Source organism: Cannabis sativa, chromosome 9 (assembly GCF_029168945.1).
Source record: "Cannabis sativa cultivar Pink pepper isolate KNU-18-1 chromosome 9, ASM2916894v1, whole genome shotgun sequence".
NCBI classification, from domain to species: domain Eukaryota; kingdom Viridiplantae; phylum Streptophyta; class Magnoliopsida; order Rosales; family Cannabaceae; genus Cannabis; species Cannabis sativa.
Genome location: NC_083609.1, coordinates 44,953,863 through 44,973,000, shown reverse-complemented (window position 1 = coordinate 44,973,000; position 19,138 = coordinate 44,953,863). Strand labels below are relative to the sequence as shown.

The following is a 19,138-nucleotide window of genomic DNA, read 5'->3' as shown; positions in this document are numbered from 1 at the left end:
ACACTCAATAAATTTCTAAAATTTTTCATTTAATTTTTCAAGTACTGGTGCATGAATTTCACATTGATATAGCAATCAGATAGTTGGATATAGCTTACTCAATGAAGACATTGAGATGACAAATGAGGTTTACTCAATTGACAAAGTTGATTTAGTATGATTATGTTCTTTTTTCCTTTCTCTATTCTTCTTATTTTTTATTTTATAAATCACTAAAATATTTATACAAATGACAAATGAGGTGGAAATGTCAAGTGTTTAGTGATTTGTCAAATGATAGAGAGAGAGGACCATGTACGTTGCCGAAAATTTGCATGGGATGGTTTTCAACCTTATTTTCTTTGTACGTTGTATTGTATTAAATAATAAGTAATATTATTTTGTTCGGATAAAACATTGCATTGCATGGTATTAATCATTATGAAATATATATTTTAATACAATGCAAATTTTATTATTTAATACATAACAAGTGATTTATATTAGCGTGCATTACAATATTTAAAAAGGATCTGGGGTTGGGGATTGAAGCCTAGACTAGGATCCTAGACCCTACCCTAATGCCGGACTTGCACCCAAGCACGGACTTGGACCCGGGGCCCAGACACGACCCTGGATCCTGACCTCGGTGCTAGACTCGCACTCAGACACGAACTTGAACCTTGGATCCATACCCAAACCTAAACTTGGACTTGGACCTTGGACCACAGACCTCAAATTCAGATTCGGACAAAGACCGGAACCCAAGACTTGAACCTAGGCTTGGATTTGACCTTAGACCTGAACCTTCAACCCGGATACGGGACCTGAACCCATGTCTAGGTCTAGGACCAGGGTTCGGGTCGAGTTTATGGTAAAGATAGTATAATTTTAAACAATCTATTCATAGGAGTCAATACCAAATATAGTCTTGTATCAAATAATATTAATGCAATAGAATATAATTCAACACAATATTATACAATACGGTGTACCAAATAAACCATAAAAATACATAACACACTATATGTATGATAATAAAAATGCCTCCTAATTATGAATAATATTATATTTTAAGGAAGCAAATCATTAAGAAACTAACGTAATAATAATGATAACTGTGAACCACATAAACTAGATACACACTTATACAAGTAATTTTAACAATTATCTATTTGCTAAAAATGACTTGTCATATAAGTAGGTGTAAAGTTAATTTGTGTGCATATTTCATTACCCTAATGACAAATAGAGAGAAGGATTCAAACGAGGGACTGCATGTGCACACAATGGCTTAGCCTTAAACATTGAGTTCCCTTCTTCAGTACTCAAATCTATCTTCTCCATCCCATGAGGAATCTTCCATGTAAAACCTTGTAATAATCTTCCCAAAAGCATAACCGTCATGTTTGTACCCAACTCCACTCCAATGCACCCTCTCCTCCCAGTGGTGAAGCTAATAAACCTTAAATCTGTCTCCCCCAAGTCACAATGCTTCTCGTCAAGATGGCGATCTGGATTGAAGCGCATCGGTTGATCCCATACGGTAGGGTTTCGACCGAGCCCGAATCGGCTCAGAAGAACATTGCTGCCTTTAGGAATGAAGTAGCCAGCAACTGTGGAATCAGAAGTAGAGACATGTGGGACATTGAAAGCTGTCACCGGGTGGAGGCGAAGAGCTTCTCTTGCACAAGCAATGATGTAAGGGAGTTGAGGAATGTGAGATTCTTGGAGGAGTGTGATGTTATTGCCAACAACACTATCTATTTCGGTTCTTGCTTTTTCAAGCATTTCTGGTTGGTTCAACATTTCTGATAGTGCCCATTCTGCTGCGCTGTATGGATTGTCTACAACTGTTAGGAACAGTTCCTGTTTTTCATTAATATTAATTACCCATTAGTTGATTAATTAATGTAATGTTAAAAATTAGAGAAAATTAAAGGTAGTAATGTTTTTAAAACAATAATATATATATTGTACAAAAAACCATGGCTAACCATAAAAATTATTTATATATAAATTAAAAATAAAAAATTCCTAAGGACTACGTATATTAAAGAAGTTATTTATGAGATATGATATTAACATAATTTTTTTTTTTAAATTATAATAAATATGGAAATTGACATGTTACTAATTTACATACACCATTCAAACTTCAAAGTATTAGTCACTATAAAATTACTTGTCGAATTGAATTCTTGAATTTTGAATTGATCACGATTTAGAAGTAGTAACTTTTAAAACAACATATAAAATTCAGAGCCATAATAATGTATTGTGGATAAGTATAATATATCTTTTTTCTATTTTAATATTGCTATATGCATGAAACCATAAACCTAACGATCCATATGTGCCAAACATATAACTTATTAAATTAAATGATGCCTAGTTTTAATAAATTGATCTACCTACATACAAATATTTAGAGGTATCTTAATGTCTAATATAGCATTAATATTATTTGGCAAGTACTTAATGCAAATCAAATCATGCATGCATATCAAATTTATTATAAATTTAAAATAAGATCGAAATGATATATATTGATTTTGCATGAATATCATTAATTATAACACTTATTAAGTGACGTTTCTTTTGTTGTTGCTCAATTTAATTAGATTTTCATTTGATCTATTTGAAAACATATGGTATTATCTCAAGATATCTTCACGTAATCTATCATATATATATTTATATATATATTTATATATATGTACACATTTATATATATAGACTTTACCATAACTTGTGCTCGAATTTCATCCTCAGACAAAAGTGGTTTCCCATTTGAATCTTTAACCGAAATGAGAACATCAAGCAAATCTTCACTTTCCCGGATTCTACTTTCCATCTCAACCTCTCTCCAGTCTCGAATTCTTTCATTGATTATGGGGTCATGGAGCTTGTTGATCACTTTCATGGCTTTACAAACAATCTTTTGATGGCCATCTAAGTCCAACCATCGCAGCCACGGAAGATAGTCCGATACAGAAAAGGCATATATGTGTGAAAGCATAGCAAGCAGAGCCTCAACATGCTCCTCTTCTTCTTTACCAGGCCCTCCATCATTCCTTCCTTTTCCGAAATATCTTTTACCAAACATCATTTTTCTCATGATACCTACCGAGTATTGTTGTGCCGCAATTCTAACATTAACCACTCCTCCACTTTTAGCAGAAGAGTGGTTATAAACAAAGCGAACAAGATTATCAGCTTCTTCATTTCTCTTATGAAGAAGCCAAGCAAGTGTAGAGCGGTTGAAAACATTAGACACGAGTACTCTCCTCATCTTCTTCCATTGTTCACCCCACGTTGCAAATATAATGGTTTTGTAATCATCAGAGATTAAACGAGTGACACTTGTGAGAGGTCTTGAAGCGAACACCATATCGTGTTTCTTCAAGAACTCTCTGGCAATCTCTGGAGAGGTGACAGAGATGGCATGAGTACTTGTCCCGAGGCGGATACAGGCAATATCTGTGTCCAATTCTTTCATGAGATTGTGGATCCATTGGTATGTCGATTTGTTTCGCAACATCCCCGGAATGCATCCAAGAATTGGCCAAGGAGAAGGACCGGGAGGAAGTAGTGTTAGGGCACTACTACTATTTGGCTTATCATTATTCATTATTTTGTGGAGTAAATATTTGATAACAAATATTACTAACAATGACATGAAAAATATCATCATGACTATGGAAGTGGTTTCTTCCATCTATACTAATAATATTTCTTGACTACTATGTATAAAAGTTTAATTTGTTATATGTAAAGAGATACTTCGATACTTTGATAATATTTATCTAACGATATTCTTTCGTATTTATAACCAGGGCTAAAACCCATATACAAAATTAAAAGCAATCTATATATGCATATAACATGTGGAAACCATGTATTTTTTTTTTCTTTTCTTTTCTCTATATCTATTTAATACAATTAATCATCATAGTTCCTTAAAGGAAGCACAATATATATTAAAGAGGTTTTATTGATTAGTTACATTAAATAGGTTGTGATTAGTCATTTGATTTAAACAATTGAAATTAATTAAAATAATTAATAAAATACCTAACCTAACTTTATTTAGTTTATTAAATTTGTTTTCTAATTATAAAATATTAATTAAAAATAAATTTTAATTGTAATTACTAATTAGTTACTAATTAAAGTTCTATTAATAATTAATTTTTGTTAGTTAAATTATTAAGATATATGTAGGAAAACTTCCTAATAGTTATAACATGTTATACATATGACTCGAATTAATAAAAAATAAAAGATAATAATCCCACATGTTAATAATTTTAATTTTACAAATATTTTACTTAAGTACTCGCACATGTTAATATATTATTGGATTTGGGTCACTAACTACATAATTTATTCTATGATTATCCTAGAACAAGTCTAAGAAGAATCAAGATTCGCAAATAGAAACCCAACAAATTAAGCATGCAAATGTATAAAAGAAATAAAAAATTTAATCACTGGTTTGAAGTTGTTTATTTTGCTCGGATGTTGCTGGCAAGAGTTTTCTGAAATTCTTCGAAGAATTTGAAAGAGGAAATTTTTTTTGCTCTGGTTTTTCAAAAATAAAAATGACCAAAATGATTAATTAGGGTTTTCAATCCTATATATAGAGTTCAAAAAGAAGAAGTAATCATTTTAAAATTTAAATGTCTCGAATTCTCCCCAAAAGTGTACGTTATGTACTCATTGCTGGCAGAATAACAGTCTTCATGCGCAGACATTAAGTCTCGATTTGAGGCAAAACTGTCAATCAACATTAATGAGCCAAAATTGAAAAGACCCTTAGCAAGAGTCACATCGGTTTGTCAATCGACGTCTAGGACACGCGTCACCCGTCTGGATAAGACTCCAGATCGAGTGAAGTCCACGTGCGACCAGTAAGGTCCCGCGTAGATTTGAGGAGGAAATGTTATCCAGTTTTTTGCATATTGACTGGGCAAGAGGACTGAGTGACACGTGTTTCACAATTCTGATATTTTTAATTCCATTTTTGGCATATTTAATTGATAAAAATATTTTATTATTTAATGTATATTTCGGCTGGCATATATTGATATGGTTTCCATATTTGTGTAAATCAAACTTGAAAGGAAAGTTGTCTAGCTTTCCTATTTTTGGAAAAAAGGTAAAAATGGTAAGTTTGGTTACCCATTTCGTTTTTATCTAACCAGCTGTGTAATCTGATCTTGTGTTGAGTTTCCCATTTTCTTAGATCAGGTTTCTTGAAGAGAAAACCGGAGCTAGACTTTCCTTTTCTATAAAAGGAAAGTTGTAGTTACTGCCCACGATTCTGTATGTACAGAAACGGAAATTCCTGGACTGATTGAAGAATTATTTTAGGGAAGTTCTTAGTGGGTTGAGGTCTTGTTCAGACCGAATGTAAGCTGTCTATGAGATGTATATTCATTATAAATACATCTTATAGTAGCTAGGTTTTGTATCTCTTTCATACACTTAGAATTGCTTTCATATCTTAAGGAAAGAGTGTCTTTGTTTAGTACCTCTCTTGGTACCTCTCTTGTATCTTTGAATTTCATTCATATCTTTAGAAAAGAGAGTCTTTGATTTGTAGAGAAGAGTTGTTCTACTCTTACTCTGTTTATTTGTTGTTTGTATTGTCTTGAGTCTGTATTCAAGTCTACAACGAAGAAGAACATCAGTGCACCTTCGGGAGAAGGGTATTTACAAGCTTTCGGGAGATTGCTTTTGAAGTCTTGCATCGGGAGGATACAAGCACACAACCTTCGGGAGATGGTTGTATAGGCTTTCGAGAGATAGCCTTTAAGCCTTGAATCAGGAGGATTCAAGCACTCTTCAAGGTGATCGAAGGGAGTTCGAGCACTTGGAGTTTTATCAAGATTCGGTTAGTAGGTGGAATACATCAAGCTTGCGGCATACAATAAGAGGGAGTCTATTTATCCATAAGTCAATTACTTTGTATTTTTGATACCGATCTAATGAATCTTATCTCTGGGCGTGGCCCCGTGGACTAGTAACAATCTGAAAGGATTGTTGAAACCACGTACAAAAATCTTGTGTGTTTTTACTTTTATGCACTGTTTGTTTTTCTGGGTTTCTCTGAAGTTACAGAGTTGCATTCTGTAACTACAGAAAACTGTTTTCAGTACCAGTTTTATTATTCCGCATTTAATTAATCATTTAATTAAATAATCAAACTGGGAATATTAAAATACGGAATTTCAACTTGGACGGAAGTAAATGTCCCTAACAGCCTGCACATAATTCATCAGCATCTATAATTATCGATTACCCGAGTAGAGTTGTAAAGAAGACGTTTGACCAGGTAGAAGTCTATTATGCCAAAGCAATTTACAAAAGATAACTACTTCAAAATGATCTTATTTTACCCAGAGTCCAGGCACGAAGAGAATCCCTATAATTGTGAGATTCAGTCAGAGAAATATGGCAACCTGTTCTAGTTTCCTATTTCGTATATCATAATTATGTAATTATTATAATAACCTATTTTATGCATTGTAAGCAAAAAGAAAACCATCCCTCATGCATTAAGCTCCTATAAATAGTGACCTAGCCTCAGTATGAAAGGGATGGAAGAATTGATTTAGAGAGAGATTCTAGAGAAAAAATAGTGATCTAAGAGAATCAATTGTAAGAACTTTTAAAGAGGAAGAACACTTTGTTCCTTCTCTTAAGTTAATACAATACAAGGTGAGTAGACTATTACCACACTCACGGGGCCAAACCTTTTTAAATTTGGTGTTCTTTTTACTTTATCATGTTTGTTCTCTTTTAATTACATTAATTAATCACTTATTATTTGACTCAATGTCGTTGGTTCAAAGCGAGGTCAACATAATAAATGGTTTCATCTGATTATTTAAATCTATCAAAATATAATATATTTATATATATATTAAAAGTAGAGTTTACCTTCTGCAAAATCTTGAGCGATCGTGTTGTTAATGACTTAATGTTTATGTAAATTTAAGTTATATGATTTTATAATTTTTATTTTATATATTATTTAATTAATTTTTATATAATAAATTATTTTTATCCCATAAATGAAATATTCGGGCTCAGCCCAATAACACCCAAACCTGACCATGCCCAACCTGACTACGCCTGACCCAAACACCCAAAAATTGGATTTGATTGTGTATTTCCAAGACTCGAAATCCAAAAACCCAAACCCAACCACCCAAAAATCCGACCTATGTGCAGCCCTACAGCGCAACAGTGATCTAATTAGCTATTGAGAAAAAAAAAATTTAATTTTCTATGGATAAATAGATAAAAAGTGAATGAACTCAATTTGAATTTTCTATGGATAAATTTCCAAGACAATAATGATTATCACAAACTCAAATTACAATGTGATGGTCTCCACTTTAACTATATGGCTAAATTTTTTTTCAAAGACCAATATCATAATTGAATAATGTCCTACTAGCTAAAAGATTTTACATTCTAAATAATAAAAAATAGGCAAATAAGTTATTTATTCATATAAAGAATATGCACAACTAATCTATATGACAATATATATGGATTAAAAACACTCTAAAAAATTCAGATAACATACTTGTTACATCCTTTAACAATGATTCTATATCACTGAAAAAAGAATATCTCCTAATAAAGGCTAACACAATTATTGAACTTTGAAGGAAAAACTATCGAACGTTACTAATAATATGTCAAACAATATGCTTGAATTACAGATAATCTCCATCTTTCACTCCTAAATTAATACTCGGTTGTTCTACTTCCTCCAAATGTACTAAACTACATAAAAAAAATTAACATCTAATAAAAATTACTACAATTTATTTTTAATGAAACTGAAAGTAGACAGTATCCTATACTTTTGTAAAAAAAAGTTTAAAATACCATATTCTAAGTTTTTTCTTTTCTTCCTTATTCTCTCTCTCTATCTAGCCTCGTACATCAAATGTTGTTGGACCGGATCCATCTCTACAAGCCTCTCTTTGGTCAAAATTACTGACGTCTTGCCGAATGGTGATGTGCTTGTGGAGGAGCAGTAGTGGACTGTGCCATACCTATTGTCTGCGATCGTGGTAGCCAATGAGTCTTGATCTACTCGGTAGCATGTGCCAACCGCCTGTGTGGCACTAAAGTCTAGGCCAAGAGCACCGTGCTCTGACCACGCCCACCGCCAACCGGAGTCTAGGTCGGTTTCCTCCAAGACAGAAAACCCCAATCTCCCTCTTCTCTCTCTCTCTCTCTCTCTCTCTCTCTCTCTCTCTCTCTCTCTCTCTCTCTCTCTCTCTCTCTCTCTCTCTCTCTCTCTCTCTCTCTCTCTCTCTCTCTCTCTCTCTCTCTCTCTCTCTCCCGATATCATAATTATGACTTTTTTATTGGTTAATTGCTAACATTTTCATTGATTGAAATAAATGGTTGTGGATTAATTAATGTTGCAAGATTTGCATCTCAGACACAGCAGAGGCAGGACCGGCCGTAGGCATAGGCGGGCTAAGCCTGTGCCTAGGGCCTACACTTTTCGGAGGCTCAAAATAAAAATAAAAATAAAAAATTTATTAGGCTTTTATTTAATTAAAATTTAAATGTATCATAAGCTATAAATATTCATAGTTTAGTTGGTTAAGGTGCACGATATATTATTCAAGGTCATGAGTTCAAATTCCATAACACTATTTTCATATTTTTCATATTTTTATTAGCAAAGCGAACAATATCAAAATCATATGCCATCGAGTAGGTAAAATCTTCGGCAATATTTTCATATATAAGGTCACTTTCAATTTTTCTTTCATTTTAATCATGCATAATGTGTTTGATAAATTATTATACTTGTTATTCTTAATTTATTTTCCAAAATTTACTGAAATTATTATCTTCTAATTGTTTTATGTATATATATACATGTTATTTATAATATCAGAAAACTGAGAAGGAGATCAAGCTTGCACGCAATTAATGTATGATTATTTTCTATATATATATATGCATAATGCATTACAATTTACTTTGTGTATTTTCAATTTTTAATTGAATTATTTTTGGATTATATGAGGATAATCACCACTTTTTCACTGAAATAAAAATAAACAAGTATGAAGAAAATGACAGTGAAGAGGAAGTGGAGGTGTGCTATATACTATTTATATTATTTTATTTTCAGCATTAGGTAGCAAAACCAAAAATTTTCATTTAATTTTTGAAGCACTGGTGCATGAATTTCACATTGATATAGCAACCAGCTTACTCAATAAAGACATTGAGATGACAAATGAGGTTTACTCAATTGAATGTTGATTTTGTATAATATTATGTTCTTTTTTTCCTTTTTCTACTCTTCTTATTTTTTATTTTACAAATCACTAAAATATTTATACAAATGACAAAGGAGGTGGAAATGTCAAGTGTTTAGTGATTTGTCGAGAGAGAGAGAGAGGACCATATGCAATATGCATGGGATGGTTTTGAACCTTATTTTCTTTGTAGATAAGTGGCCAAATTGTATACGTTTAGGGTTTGTTTAGTAGACCGTATAAGAGTCATATTATATTAAATAATAGGTAAGAATAAAACAATATATTGCATTAATTGTTATGAAACACACATATAAATGATTCATATTACGTGTATTACAATATTTAGAAAGGGTTTGGGGTTGGGGATTGAGGCCCAAACTAGGATCTCGGATCCGACTCCAGCACTAGACTCGCACCTAGACACGGACTCGAACCCCGAGCCTGGACGTGACTTTGGACCCCGAACCTCGACCTCGACGCCAGACATGGACTCGGATACAACAGACCCAGACCCAAACTTGGACTTGGACCCCGGACCCCGAATTCAAACTCAGACTAGGACCGGGACCCAAGACCCAGACCTAAGCTTGAAATCAACCCTAGACTTGAACTCCCAACCTATACGGGACCTGAACCCATGTCTATGTCCAGGGTCGCGGTCCGAGTTGGGGTTAGAGTCAAATTATGGTAAAGATAATATAATTTATAAATAATCTAGCTATTCATAGAAGTCAATACCAAACATGTATCAAATAATACTAATACAATAGAATACAATCCAACACAATATTATACAATATAATATAATACAACACGGTGTACCGAATAAACCCTAAAAATACATAATATACTAAATATATATGATAATAAAAATGCCTCCTAATTATTATATATTATTTTAAAGAAGCAAATCATTAAGAAACTAAGGTAATAATAATCATAACCGTGCACCACATAAACTTGATACAGTTAAAAATGACTTGTCGTATGTGTCAAGTTTGTGTGCACATTTCATTACCCTAATGACAAATAGAGAGAAGGATTCAAACGAGGGACTGCATGTGCACACAATGGCACAACCTTAAACATTGAGTTCCCCTCTTCAGTACTCAAATCTATCTTCTCCATCCCATGAGGAATCTTCCATGTGAAACCTTGTAATAATCTTCCCAAAAGCATAACTGTCATGTTCGTACCCAACTCCACTCCAATGCACCCTCTCCTCCCAGTGGTGAAGCTAATAAACCTTAAATCTGTCTCCCCCAAGTCACAATGCTTCTCGTCAAGATGGCGATCTGGATTGAAGCGCAACGGTTGATCCCATACAGTATGGTTGCGACCGAGTCCGACTCGACTCAAAAGAACATTGCTGCCTTTAGGAATGAAGTAGCCAGCAACTGTGGAATCAGAAGTAGAGACATGTGGGACATTGAAAGCTGTAACCGGGTGGAGGCGAAGAGCTTCTCTTGCACAAGCAATGATGTAAGGGAGTTGAAGAATGTGAGATTCTTGGAGGAGTGTGGTGTTATTGCCAACAACACTATCTATTTCGGTTCTTGCTTTTTCAAGCATTTCTGGTTGGTTCAACATTTTTGATAGTGCCCATTCTGTTGCGCTGTATGGATTGTCTACAACTGTTAGGAACAATTCGTGTTTTTCATCCATACTAATTACCCATTAGCTAATTAATTTATGCAAATTTATAATCTTCACTATATTTCTTTAATCTGTATGATAAAAATTAGAGAAAATCAAAGGCAGTAATGTTTTTAAAACAAATATATCTTTATATATTAAAAGTGCCTATCTAACAGCAATTCTTGGTTTAACGGCATTTCTTGGTTTAACAGAATATACCTTAAAAATAAAAGAATATTCTGTTAAATTTAACGATATTAATAGGTTTGATCTCCTGTTAATAAATAAACACAATAATTAAACCCAAAAAATTAAACAATCTTTTTTTAAATTAAATAATTAAATCTAAAAAAATTAAACAATCTTTTTTTAAATTAAAAAAAAATTATCTTAGCCACATATCTCTCTAAGAAACCGTATAATAACATATTATTATTATCTAAATATATTAATATTAATGTTTTAAAAATATTTTCAAAAAAAAAATGTTTTGAAAATTAATATTATTTTGAATCGTATAACCACGCCAAATTTAATTTTTCTCAGTCACATCATCATCGTCTAGGATCAGTCGACTCCCACTCCCAGTCGACTAATATACCCGACTTCAGTTCCTCTCTAAGTGCCTCCTCCACTCTTTCTACGAACACCGACTCATCTCCGACCTTCTCTCTCATCTCCGACCCAGCACCTCCGCCCACCGGCCGAGCACACAACCAACGGTCCCTCTAGAGATCTTCGTTAAGTTTTATTTCTAGATCTAGATTTAAATCTATCTCTCTCTCTCTCTCTCTCTCTCTCTCATATTTCTAATATATATATATATATCATAATATTTTCTAGGTTGTTATTTTTGCAGGAGAAGCTGCAACAACGACTGCTGGTTTTACAAAGCTCAGGAAGAAATTGTGTCCATACAAGGTATATATTAATTTCAATTAAAAGCTTTTTATCTTTGTTTTTTGTTCATTTTCTTTAGTACGTTGTTATTGCTTGGGTCAAATAGTTCTTCTATTATTTTTTTTCCTTTGGTATTTGGTGGATCGCATGAAATTTCTGCCATAAACTTTCATAAATAGTTCTCATTGATGAAAATAGTTTGACTAATTTCTATTTGAAATATGGAAATAATTCTGAGACAATGCACACTATGCGTTTGCAAAAGTGTTCAAATGAAACAATCACTTAACTGACCATGTTAAAAATGACTCAATGACTCTTATTGTCAAGTTCTTAGCATGAGGAGACTTGGAGGAGTTGGGGCTGTTGTTCCTCTCATCACAGATGGTCAGGCTGAGGTATGCTCTTGTTAAATCCCAATACTTATAAGTAATTGCTTCATAACAAATGATAATACTTTTTTTTTTGATTGATGAGATGATCTGAATAACATTAGGTGATGAGAACCTCTGTGATCATGGAGTTAATATAATGTTATTCCCTAACAAGTACACGGGATATGAGTGAGTGTTTATACATTTTTAGTTTATTAACTTTTGAGTTAGTTTGATCTAATTTCTTGACTCTGTGGGTGAAAGGACCACGCTTTCCGATGTGCAAGGTATGAAGATGAACCATTTCATTGTGTCACTCATTTGCTAAATGCTTTGGCTGTTTGGATATGCTTTTTCTACAGTATTATTTACCTAAAATACCACAAATTCTATGGACTTACTTCATGTCCCTTGCTTAGAATATTTATTGCTTGTTGAGGCATCTATATTGTGGTTATGGTATGTATAGAAGTAACTTTAAAAATTTTGGTACACTCTTCCCAGCTATGTTCTAACATAAATAAAGGGTAGCCAGACCTACAAAGTTGATTGCTTATATGATGTCCTTCATAGTACAAGAATGATTTAAGAGGCTCGCAAAAGGAAGATTTAATGTAGATTTAAAAGCTGAAGAAGAAGAACTAAAAGTGAGAAACATTGTTGGCAAGTTATTTCTAAAGTTTTTTTTAGTATTTAAGATTTGACTTACTGCCTTACAATTGATTTAGGCAGTTATCTCCTATTTTCACAATCATACTATTAATGCTTCCAATAATGTTTTCCTATTATCTCTGATAATGTTAATGATATTTATTTGATTAGTTTTAGGATTTTTAAAACGTTGTCTTAGTTATTCTTGTTTTCATATGCAGGTGCAAGAGAAATTGGAGCTCTGCACTCTTCAGGTTGCCAAAAATAAACTTATGAAACACGTTGAAGATTTGACATTGAGATTACAACTAGAAAAACTGGTAAGGGTAATTTTAAGATTGCTTGGGGATGTGTATGGGTATGACCAATTTTAATCCTTGCTTATGACTTTCAATGTGCTCTATTGTCTCTTGATTAGAGTTTGTTTATAGTTTTGACAATTTCTTAGTAAGCTAAAAATTTCAGTCAATACTAAACTTTATGAATTCAGACATATTTTAGTCAAAGGGACAAAGTCTTTCAATAAATCTTTAGATCATTTTTCTTTCATTTTTTGGATTACCCTATGAAAATTGAAATGTGATATTGACAAGCAAAGCTTGCGACCACAGTATAGTTTACATAATTTAGGATGAGCTTTGTCGTTGAATGTGGTGTGGTACAATCGTAGAAAATAGGTGAGGAGGAGCACTTTGTGGATCTCACAGAAATGTAATTATGTATATTATTCATTATTTGAAAGTTTTAGTTATATTTATGTAACTGAATGTATTGTAATTATTTCTTTATGAATTAAGTACATGTAGCTTCTTTATGGACTCATGCTGCAATCTGGCTTAGCTCATTTTAGTGGTTGGAGATCCAGAAATGAGAAGAGATGGACTATGAGAAGAGATGGACTGAGAGTGGCCTTTGAAGCTTCAAAGTTTTGCAATGAAGGTAATAAAGAAGCTCCTCACATGGGCAGCCCCAGTGCTGATTGTTTTGATCTCTTAGTACTCTAGATTAAATATTATTTATTTTTAACTTACATATGAACTTTATTTTTTATTTCTTTAAAAATTTAAAATCCCAAATCTAGAAAATTAAAAGTTTAGATTTATAATCTTTACAAATATGAAAAACTTAAATAGATCTATCTACCATTGTTGTTGTCGTTGCTTAGTTACTGAATTCTTAAACAAAAATCACTAGAACTTATATAAAACTAATATTTACGTGGCTCGCCACGTAACTCTTATCTAGTATATATATATTGATATATATATATGTTGTAAGGATTTCAACAATAATATTAAATCACATTTCGCTAAGACTAACAACAATGGTTGATCCATTTTTTTTTAATTAATAAGGACATAATTGTATAAAAAACTATAAATGAGGTAGCTAACCATAAATATATATAGATTAAAGTTAAATAAAAAATTCATTAGTACTACGTATATTAGAAGTTATATTAGTTTCGATATTAAGATATTATTTTAAAAAAGAAATTCTAAGTAATCTTTTTTTTTTTTGAAAAAAATTACATGTTACTATTTTACACCATTAATTAAATGAGGCCTAAATATAAATTTACACCCCCTAAATAATTTTGTGTATGTCTAATTGTGCCCAACACATAACTTATTAAATTAAATGAGGCCTACTTTTAAATTGATCTACCTACATATAAATATTTAGGGGTATATCTAATGTCGCATATAGCATTAATATTATTAGGCAAGTACTTAATGCAAATCAAATCATGCATGCATGCATATCAAATATATTATAAATTTAAAATAAGAAATGATATATATTAATTTTGCATCAATATCATTAATTATAACACTTATTAAAAGACGTTTCTTTGTTGTTGCTCAATTTAGACTTTCATTTGATCTATTTGAATATGATATTTGAAATTCCGTATTTTAATATTCCCAGTTTGATTATTTAATTAAATAATTAATTAAATGCGGAATAATAAAACTGGTACTGAAAACAATTTTCTGTAGTTACAGAATGCAACTCCGTAACTCCAGAGAAACCCAAAAAAACAAACAGTGCATAAAAGTAAAAACACACAAGATTTTTGTACGTGGTTTCAACAATCCTTTCAGATTGTTACTAGTCCACGGGGCCACACCCAGAGATAAGATTCATTAGATCGGTATCAAAAATACAAAGTAATTGACTTATGCATAAATAGACTCCCTCTTATTGTATGCCGCAAGCTTGATGTATTCCACCTACTAACCGAATCTTGATAAAACTCCAAGATCTCGAACTCCCTTCGATCACCTTGAAGAGTGCTTGAATCCTCCCGATTCAAGGCTTACAGGCTATCTCCCGAAAGCCTATACAACCATCTCCCGAAGGTTGTGTGCTTGTATCCTCCCGATGCAAGACTTCAAAAGCAATCTCCCGAAAGCTTGTAAATACCCTTCTCCCGAAGGTGCACTGATGTTCTTCTTCGTTGTAGACTTGAATACAGACTCAAGACAATACAAACAACAAATAAACAGAGTAAGAGTAGAACAACTCTTCTCTACAAAACAAAGACACTCTTTTCTTATGATATGAAAGTGAATAAAAGAGTTAACATAACAAAGACACTCTTTCCTTAAGATATGAATATAATTCTAAGTGTGTGAAAGAGATGCCAAAACCTAGCAACTATAAGATGTATTTATAATGAATATACATCTCATAGACAGCTTACATTCGGTCTGAACAAGACCTCAACCCACTAGAAACTTCCCTAAAATAATTCTTCAATCAGTCCAGGAATTTCCGTTTCTGTACCTACAGAATCGTGGGCAGTAACTACAACTTTCCTTTTATAGAAAAGGAAAGTTTAGCTCCGGTTTTCTCTTCAAGAAACCTGATCTTAGAAAATGGGAAACTCAACACAAGATCAGAATAACAACTGGTTAGCAAAGAATCAATGTGTAATCAAAACTTACCATATTTACCTCAATTTCCATAAATAGGAAAGCTAGACAACTTTCCTTCCAAGTTTAGATATACACAAATAGGGTAACCATATTAAACACTCCAGCCGAAATACACAATAAATAATAAAATATTTTTGTCAATTAAATATGCCAAAAATAGAATTAACAATATTATTTCAAGATACCTTCATGTAATCTATGATGTATGTACACATATATAATTTATATAGACGTTACCATAACTTGCGCTTGAATTTCATCCTCAGAAAAAAGTAGTTTCCCATTTGAATCTTTAACCGAAATGAGAACATCAAGCAAATCTTCACTTTCCCGGCTTCTACTTTTCATCTCAACCTCTCTCCAGTCTCGAATTCTTTCATTGATTATGGGGTCATGGAGCTTGTTGATCACTTTCATGGCTTTACGAACAATCCTTTGATGGCCATCTAAGTCCAACCATCGCAGCCACGGAAGATAGTCCGATACAGAAAAGGCATATATGTGTGAAAGCATAGCAAGCAGAGCCTCAACATGCTCCTCTTCTTCTTTACCAGGCCCTCCATCATTCCTTCCTTTTCCGAAATATCTTTTACCAAACATCATTTTTCTCATGATACCTACCGAGTATTGTTGTGCCGCAATTCTAACATTAACCACTCCTCCACTTTTAGCAGAAGAGTGGTTATAAACAAAGCGAACAAGATTATCAGCTTCTTCATTTCTCTTATGAAGAAGCCAAGCAAGTGTAGAGCGGTTGAAAACATTAGACACGAGTACTCTCCTCATCTTCTTTCATTGTTCACCCCACGGCGCAAATATAATGGCTTTGTAATCATGGGAGATTAAACGAGTGACACCTGTGAGAGGTCTTGAAGCGAACACCATGTCGTGTTTCTTCAAGAACTCTCTGGCAATCTCGGGAGAGGTGACAGAGATGACATGAGTACTTGTCCCGAGGCGGATACAGTGTCCAATTCTTTCATGAGAGTGTGGATCCAATATTGGTATGTCGATTTGTTTCGCAACATCTCCGGAATGCATCCAAGAATTAATGGCCAAGGGGAAGGACCTGGAGGAAGTAGTGTTAGGGCACTACTACTATTTGGCTTATCATTATTCATTATTTTGTGGAGTAAATATTTGATAAGAAATATTACTAACAATGACATGAAAAATATCATCATGACTAGGGAAGTGGTTTCTTCCATATATATTAATACAGTTTAATTTGTATATGTAAAGAGATATTTCGATACTTTGATAATATATATCTAACAATATTCTTTCGTATTTATAACCAGGGGACCCAAGCAATCTATATATCTATTTAATACAATCATCATAGTTCCTTTAAAGGAAACACAATTATATATATTAAAGAGGTTTTATTGATTACATTAAATAGGTTTTGATTAGTCCAACTGAGACTAAAATCATGGATCTAGGACTAACTTTGAAAGTAGTGGCAAAACGACCTTCTCAAAGCTCTTCACGACCAGAAACCATGGAGGTCTAATTAGCATGTCAATCATAAGACACCCAAAAAGAACCAAAAGTAAAGAGAGAAGTGACCACCTTTCGTAGATAGACAGGGGCTGCAGTAAACTTTGGGGATCGGTGAAGGCTTTGCTGGTGACAACTCGGAGCATCATGCAGAAACTAGGAGGGAAAACTTCGATGATTTTAAACTTGCATCCCGTACAGAGAGAAAAAGGGCTTTTTTCGACAAAAAAAAATCAGATCTGGTTTTGGATCTTTGTTTTGGTGTTGATGGTGCATGTTATTGCATTAATGCATGGTGGTGGTATTAGAGTTAGTCCCACATATGTGGAAATAAATTATATATAAGATGAATGAGTTACTCTTCCCATTGCCAATTAATTTTGAGATGGAACTTCATTCATCTTAGCCCAAATTCTAACATGGTATTAGAGATTAGGGATAGTGTCACAATTCTATTTGGGACCTTTCGGCGTGTCAATTTCTAGTATTGGAATCTTTGACTTTGTTTTAAAATCTACAAATTTCTTAATGTGTACACTCACAAATTTCTCAATATTTGGCTTTGTGGGATTCTTTAGAGTTAGTCCCACATTACTTATATGTAGAAATAATTTGTCATATATAAGATGAATGAGCAACACTTTCTATTGCTAATTAATTTTGAGATAGAACCTCATTCATCTTATCTCAAATTTTAACATGTGGCATTATAATGGTGATGATCATGATTGTGGCCGATGGTGGTAGTGGTGAAGTTGTGACAAATGGTGATTGAGGTGGTTACGTTATTTTAGTTTTAATTAATTAATTATTTTTTTTAAAAAGAAATAAAAACTAAAATTAAATTTTTATATGTGACTAGACCAACGTATTTATTTATTTTTATTATTTTTCTTAAAATTTTAATGTGTAATAGCTAAATAAGTTGGGATAACTTTTTTTTTGTAGCATTGTTATTGGACACTAGTGGTACTTAACACCTTCTACCGCTTAAAAGTTATTACATTAAACTATATGAGACCCGATACTTTTGTTGACTAATAGCGATATTGACACATAGAGGTCGTTAGGCAGCACTGGTGTCTTTCAACATTTCTCTCTCTTTTTTTCTTTTTTTAAATATTGAGAGAGAGGGATTCGAACTTGGAACATTCTTTGTGAAGTATAAACTCACTATGCTATGCCTAGGACTACAGTCAGGGTCGGCCTTGAAATTTAGTGGGCCATAAAAAAAAAAATTAGGCCCTCATTTAAAAAAGATATAGTATTTTTTAAAATTGATAAAAAAAAATGTGTAATTTTAAAAGGGGACAAATTTTTTTTGGGCCCCTGAGATAGGTGGGCCCTAGGCACAGGCCTAACCTGCCTATGCTCAGGGCCAACCCTAACTACAATTAGTATAGCTTCTAAAGTTAATTTTACGTGTTCTATTTAGATAGGCAATTTAGATTGACGATCTGCATCCCCAATATATTAACTCTCTACAATTATTTACCATATAGCATAGAGTAGGTTAGACTATTTTTAATAAAAGATGTTAAAATTATGTTATAAAAACTAGAACTACGCACCACTTCAGGCTAGCTCAAGTGGTCATAGGAGGGTGCGTGTGTGTTGTGGGTCCTGAGTTCGAGTCCCAAATTATGGATAATTGTAATATATAAACGCTTAAATAAGAAAAAAAAAAAAACTAGAACTACGCACGTATCAATTCAAAAAAAAAAAAAAATTGTTGTCATTTTTCATAAAAACTTTAATTTGTAATAGCCAAACAAGTTGGCATACCTTCATCAATTAAGTCAATTGCACGTGTTCTATTTAGATAGGC

At 32.9% G+C, this 19,138-nt stretch overlaps 2 protein-coding genes and 1 pseudogene across 7 annotated transcripts; 1 reads left to right on the top strand and 2 right to left on the bottom strand.

The window, feature by feature from the left end:
- Positions 1 to 905: 905 nt before the first annotated feature.
- On the bottom strand, positions 906 to 3,938 carry LOC115699263 (tryptophan N-monooxygenase CYP79A68). Its single transcript, XM_061103955.1, has 2 exons — positions 2,726 to 3,938; positions 906 to 1,848 (listed from the first exon to the last, which is right to left on the bottom strand). Exons 1-2 carry the CDS (start codon positions 3,698 to 3,700, stop codon positions 1,213 to 1,215), a joined length of 1,611 nt encoding a protein of 536 aa, XP_060959938.1. The 5' UTR covers positions 3,701 to 3,938; the 3' UTR covers positions 906 to 1,212.
- A 6,339-nt stretch (positions 3,939 to 10,277) lies between these two features.
- LOC115699280 (tryptophan N-monooxygenase CYP79A68-like) lies at positions 10,278 to 17,728 on the bottom strand (annotated as a pseudogene).
- LOC115699276 (uncharacterized) lies at positions 11,479 to 14,026 on the top strand. 6 transcript variants are annotated; one of them, XR_004008324.2, is made up of 7 exons: positions 11,479 to 11,677; positions 11,797 to 11,858; positions 12,168 to 12,235; positions 12,334 to 12,400; positions 12,716 to 12,858; positions 13,084 to 13,182; positions 13,660 to 14,026. XR_004008324.2 is itself a non-coding variant. In XM_061103961.1 (7 exons), exons 4-7 carry the CDS (start codon positions 12,397 to 12,399, stop codon positions 13,864 to 13,866), a joined length of 324 nt encoding a protein of 107 aa, XP_060959944.1. In that variant the 5' UTR covers positions 11,481 to 11,677; positions 11,797 to 11,858; positions 12,168 to 12,235; positions 12,334 to 12,396; the 3' UTR covers positions 13,867 to 14,026. The 6 variants fall into 6 exon arrangements, 2 of the variants coding, with proteins under 2 accessions (XP_060959944.1, XP_060959943.1); XM_061103961.1 differs by lacking the exon at positions 12,716 to 12,858 and adding an exon at positions 12,476 to 12,498 and having other exon boundaries at positions 11,481 to 11,677; positions 13,669 to 14,026; XR_004008326.2 differs by lacking the exon at positions 12,716 to 12,858.
- Positions 17,729 to 19,138: the final 1,410 nt, after the last annotated feature.

Coding starts and splice junctions, on each gene's coding strand:
- LOC115699263 (XM_061103955.1), bottom strand. CDS start 3,700: ATGGAAGAAACCACTTCCATAGTCATGATGATATTTTTCATGTCATTG. Junction 1,849..2,725: donor AAATTCGAGCACAAGTTATG/GTAAAGTCTATA, acceptor AATGAAAAACAG/GAACTGTTCCTAACAGTTGT.
- LOC115699276 (XM_061103960.1), top strand. CDS start 12,176: ATGAGGAGACTTGGAGGAGTTGGGGCTGTTGTTCCTCTCATCACAGAT. Junction 12,236..13,083: donor TCACAGATGGTCAGGCTGAG/GTATGCTCTTGT, acceptor TTTCATATGCAG/GTGCAAGAGAAATTGGAGCT. Junction 13,183..13,668: donor GATTACAACTAGAAAAACTG/GTAAGGGTAATT, acceptor AAGTACATGTAG/CTTCTTTATGGACTCATGCT.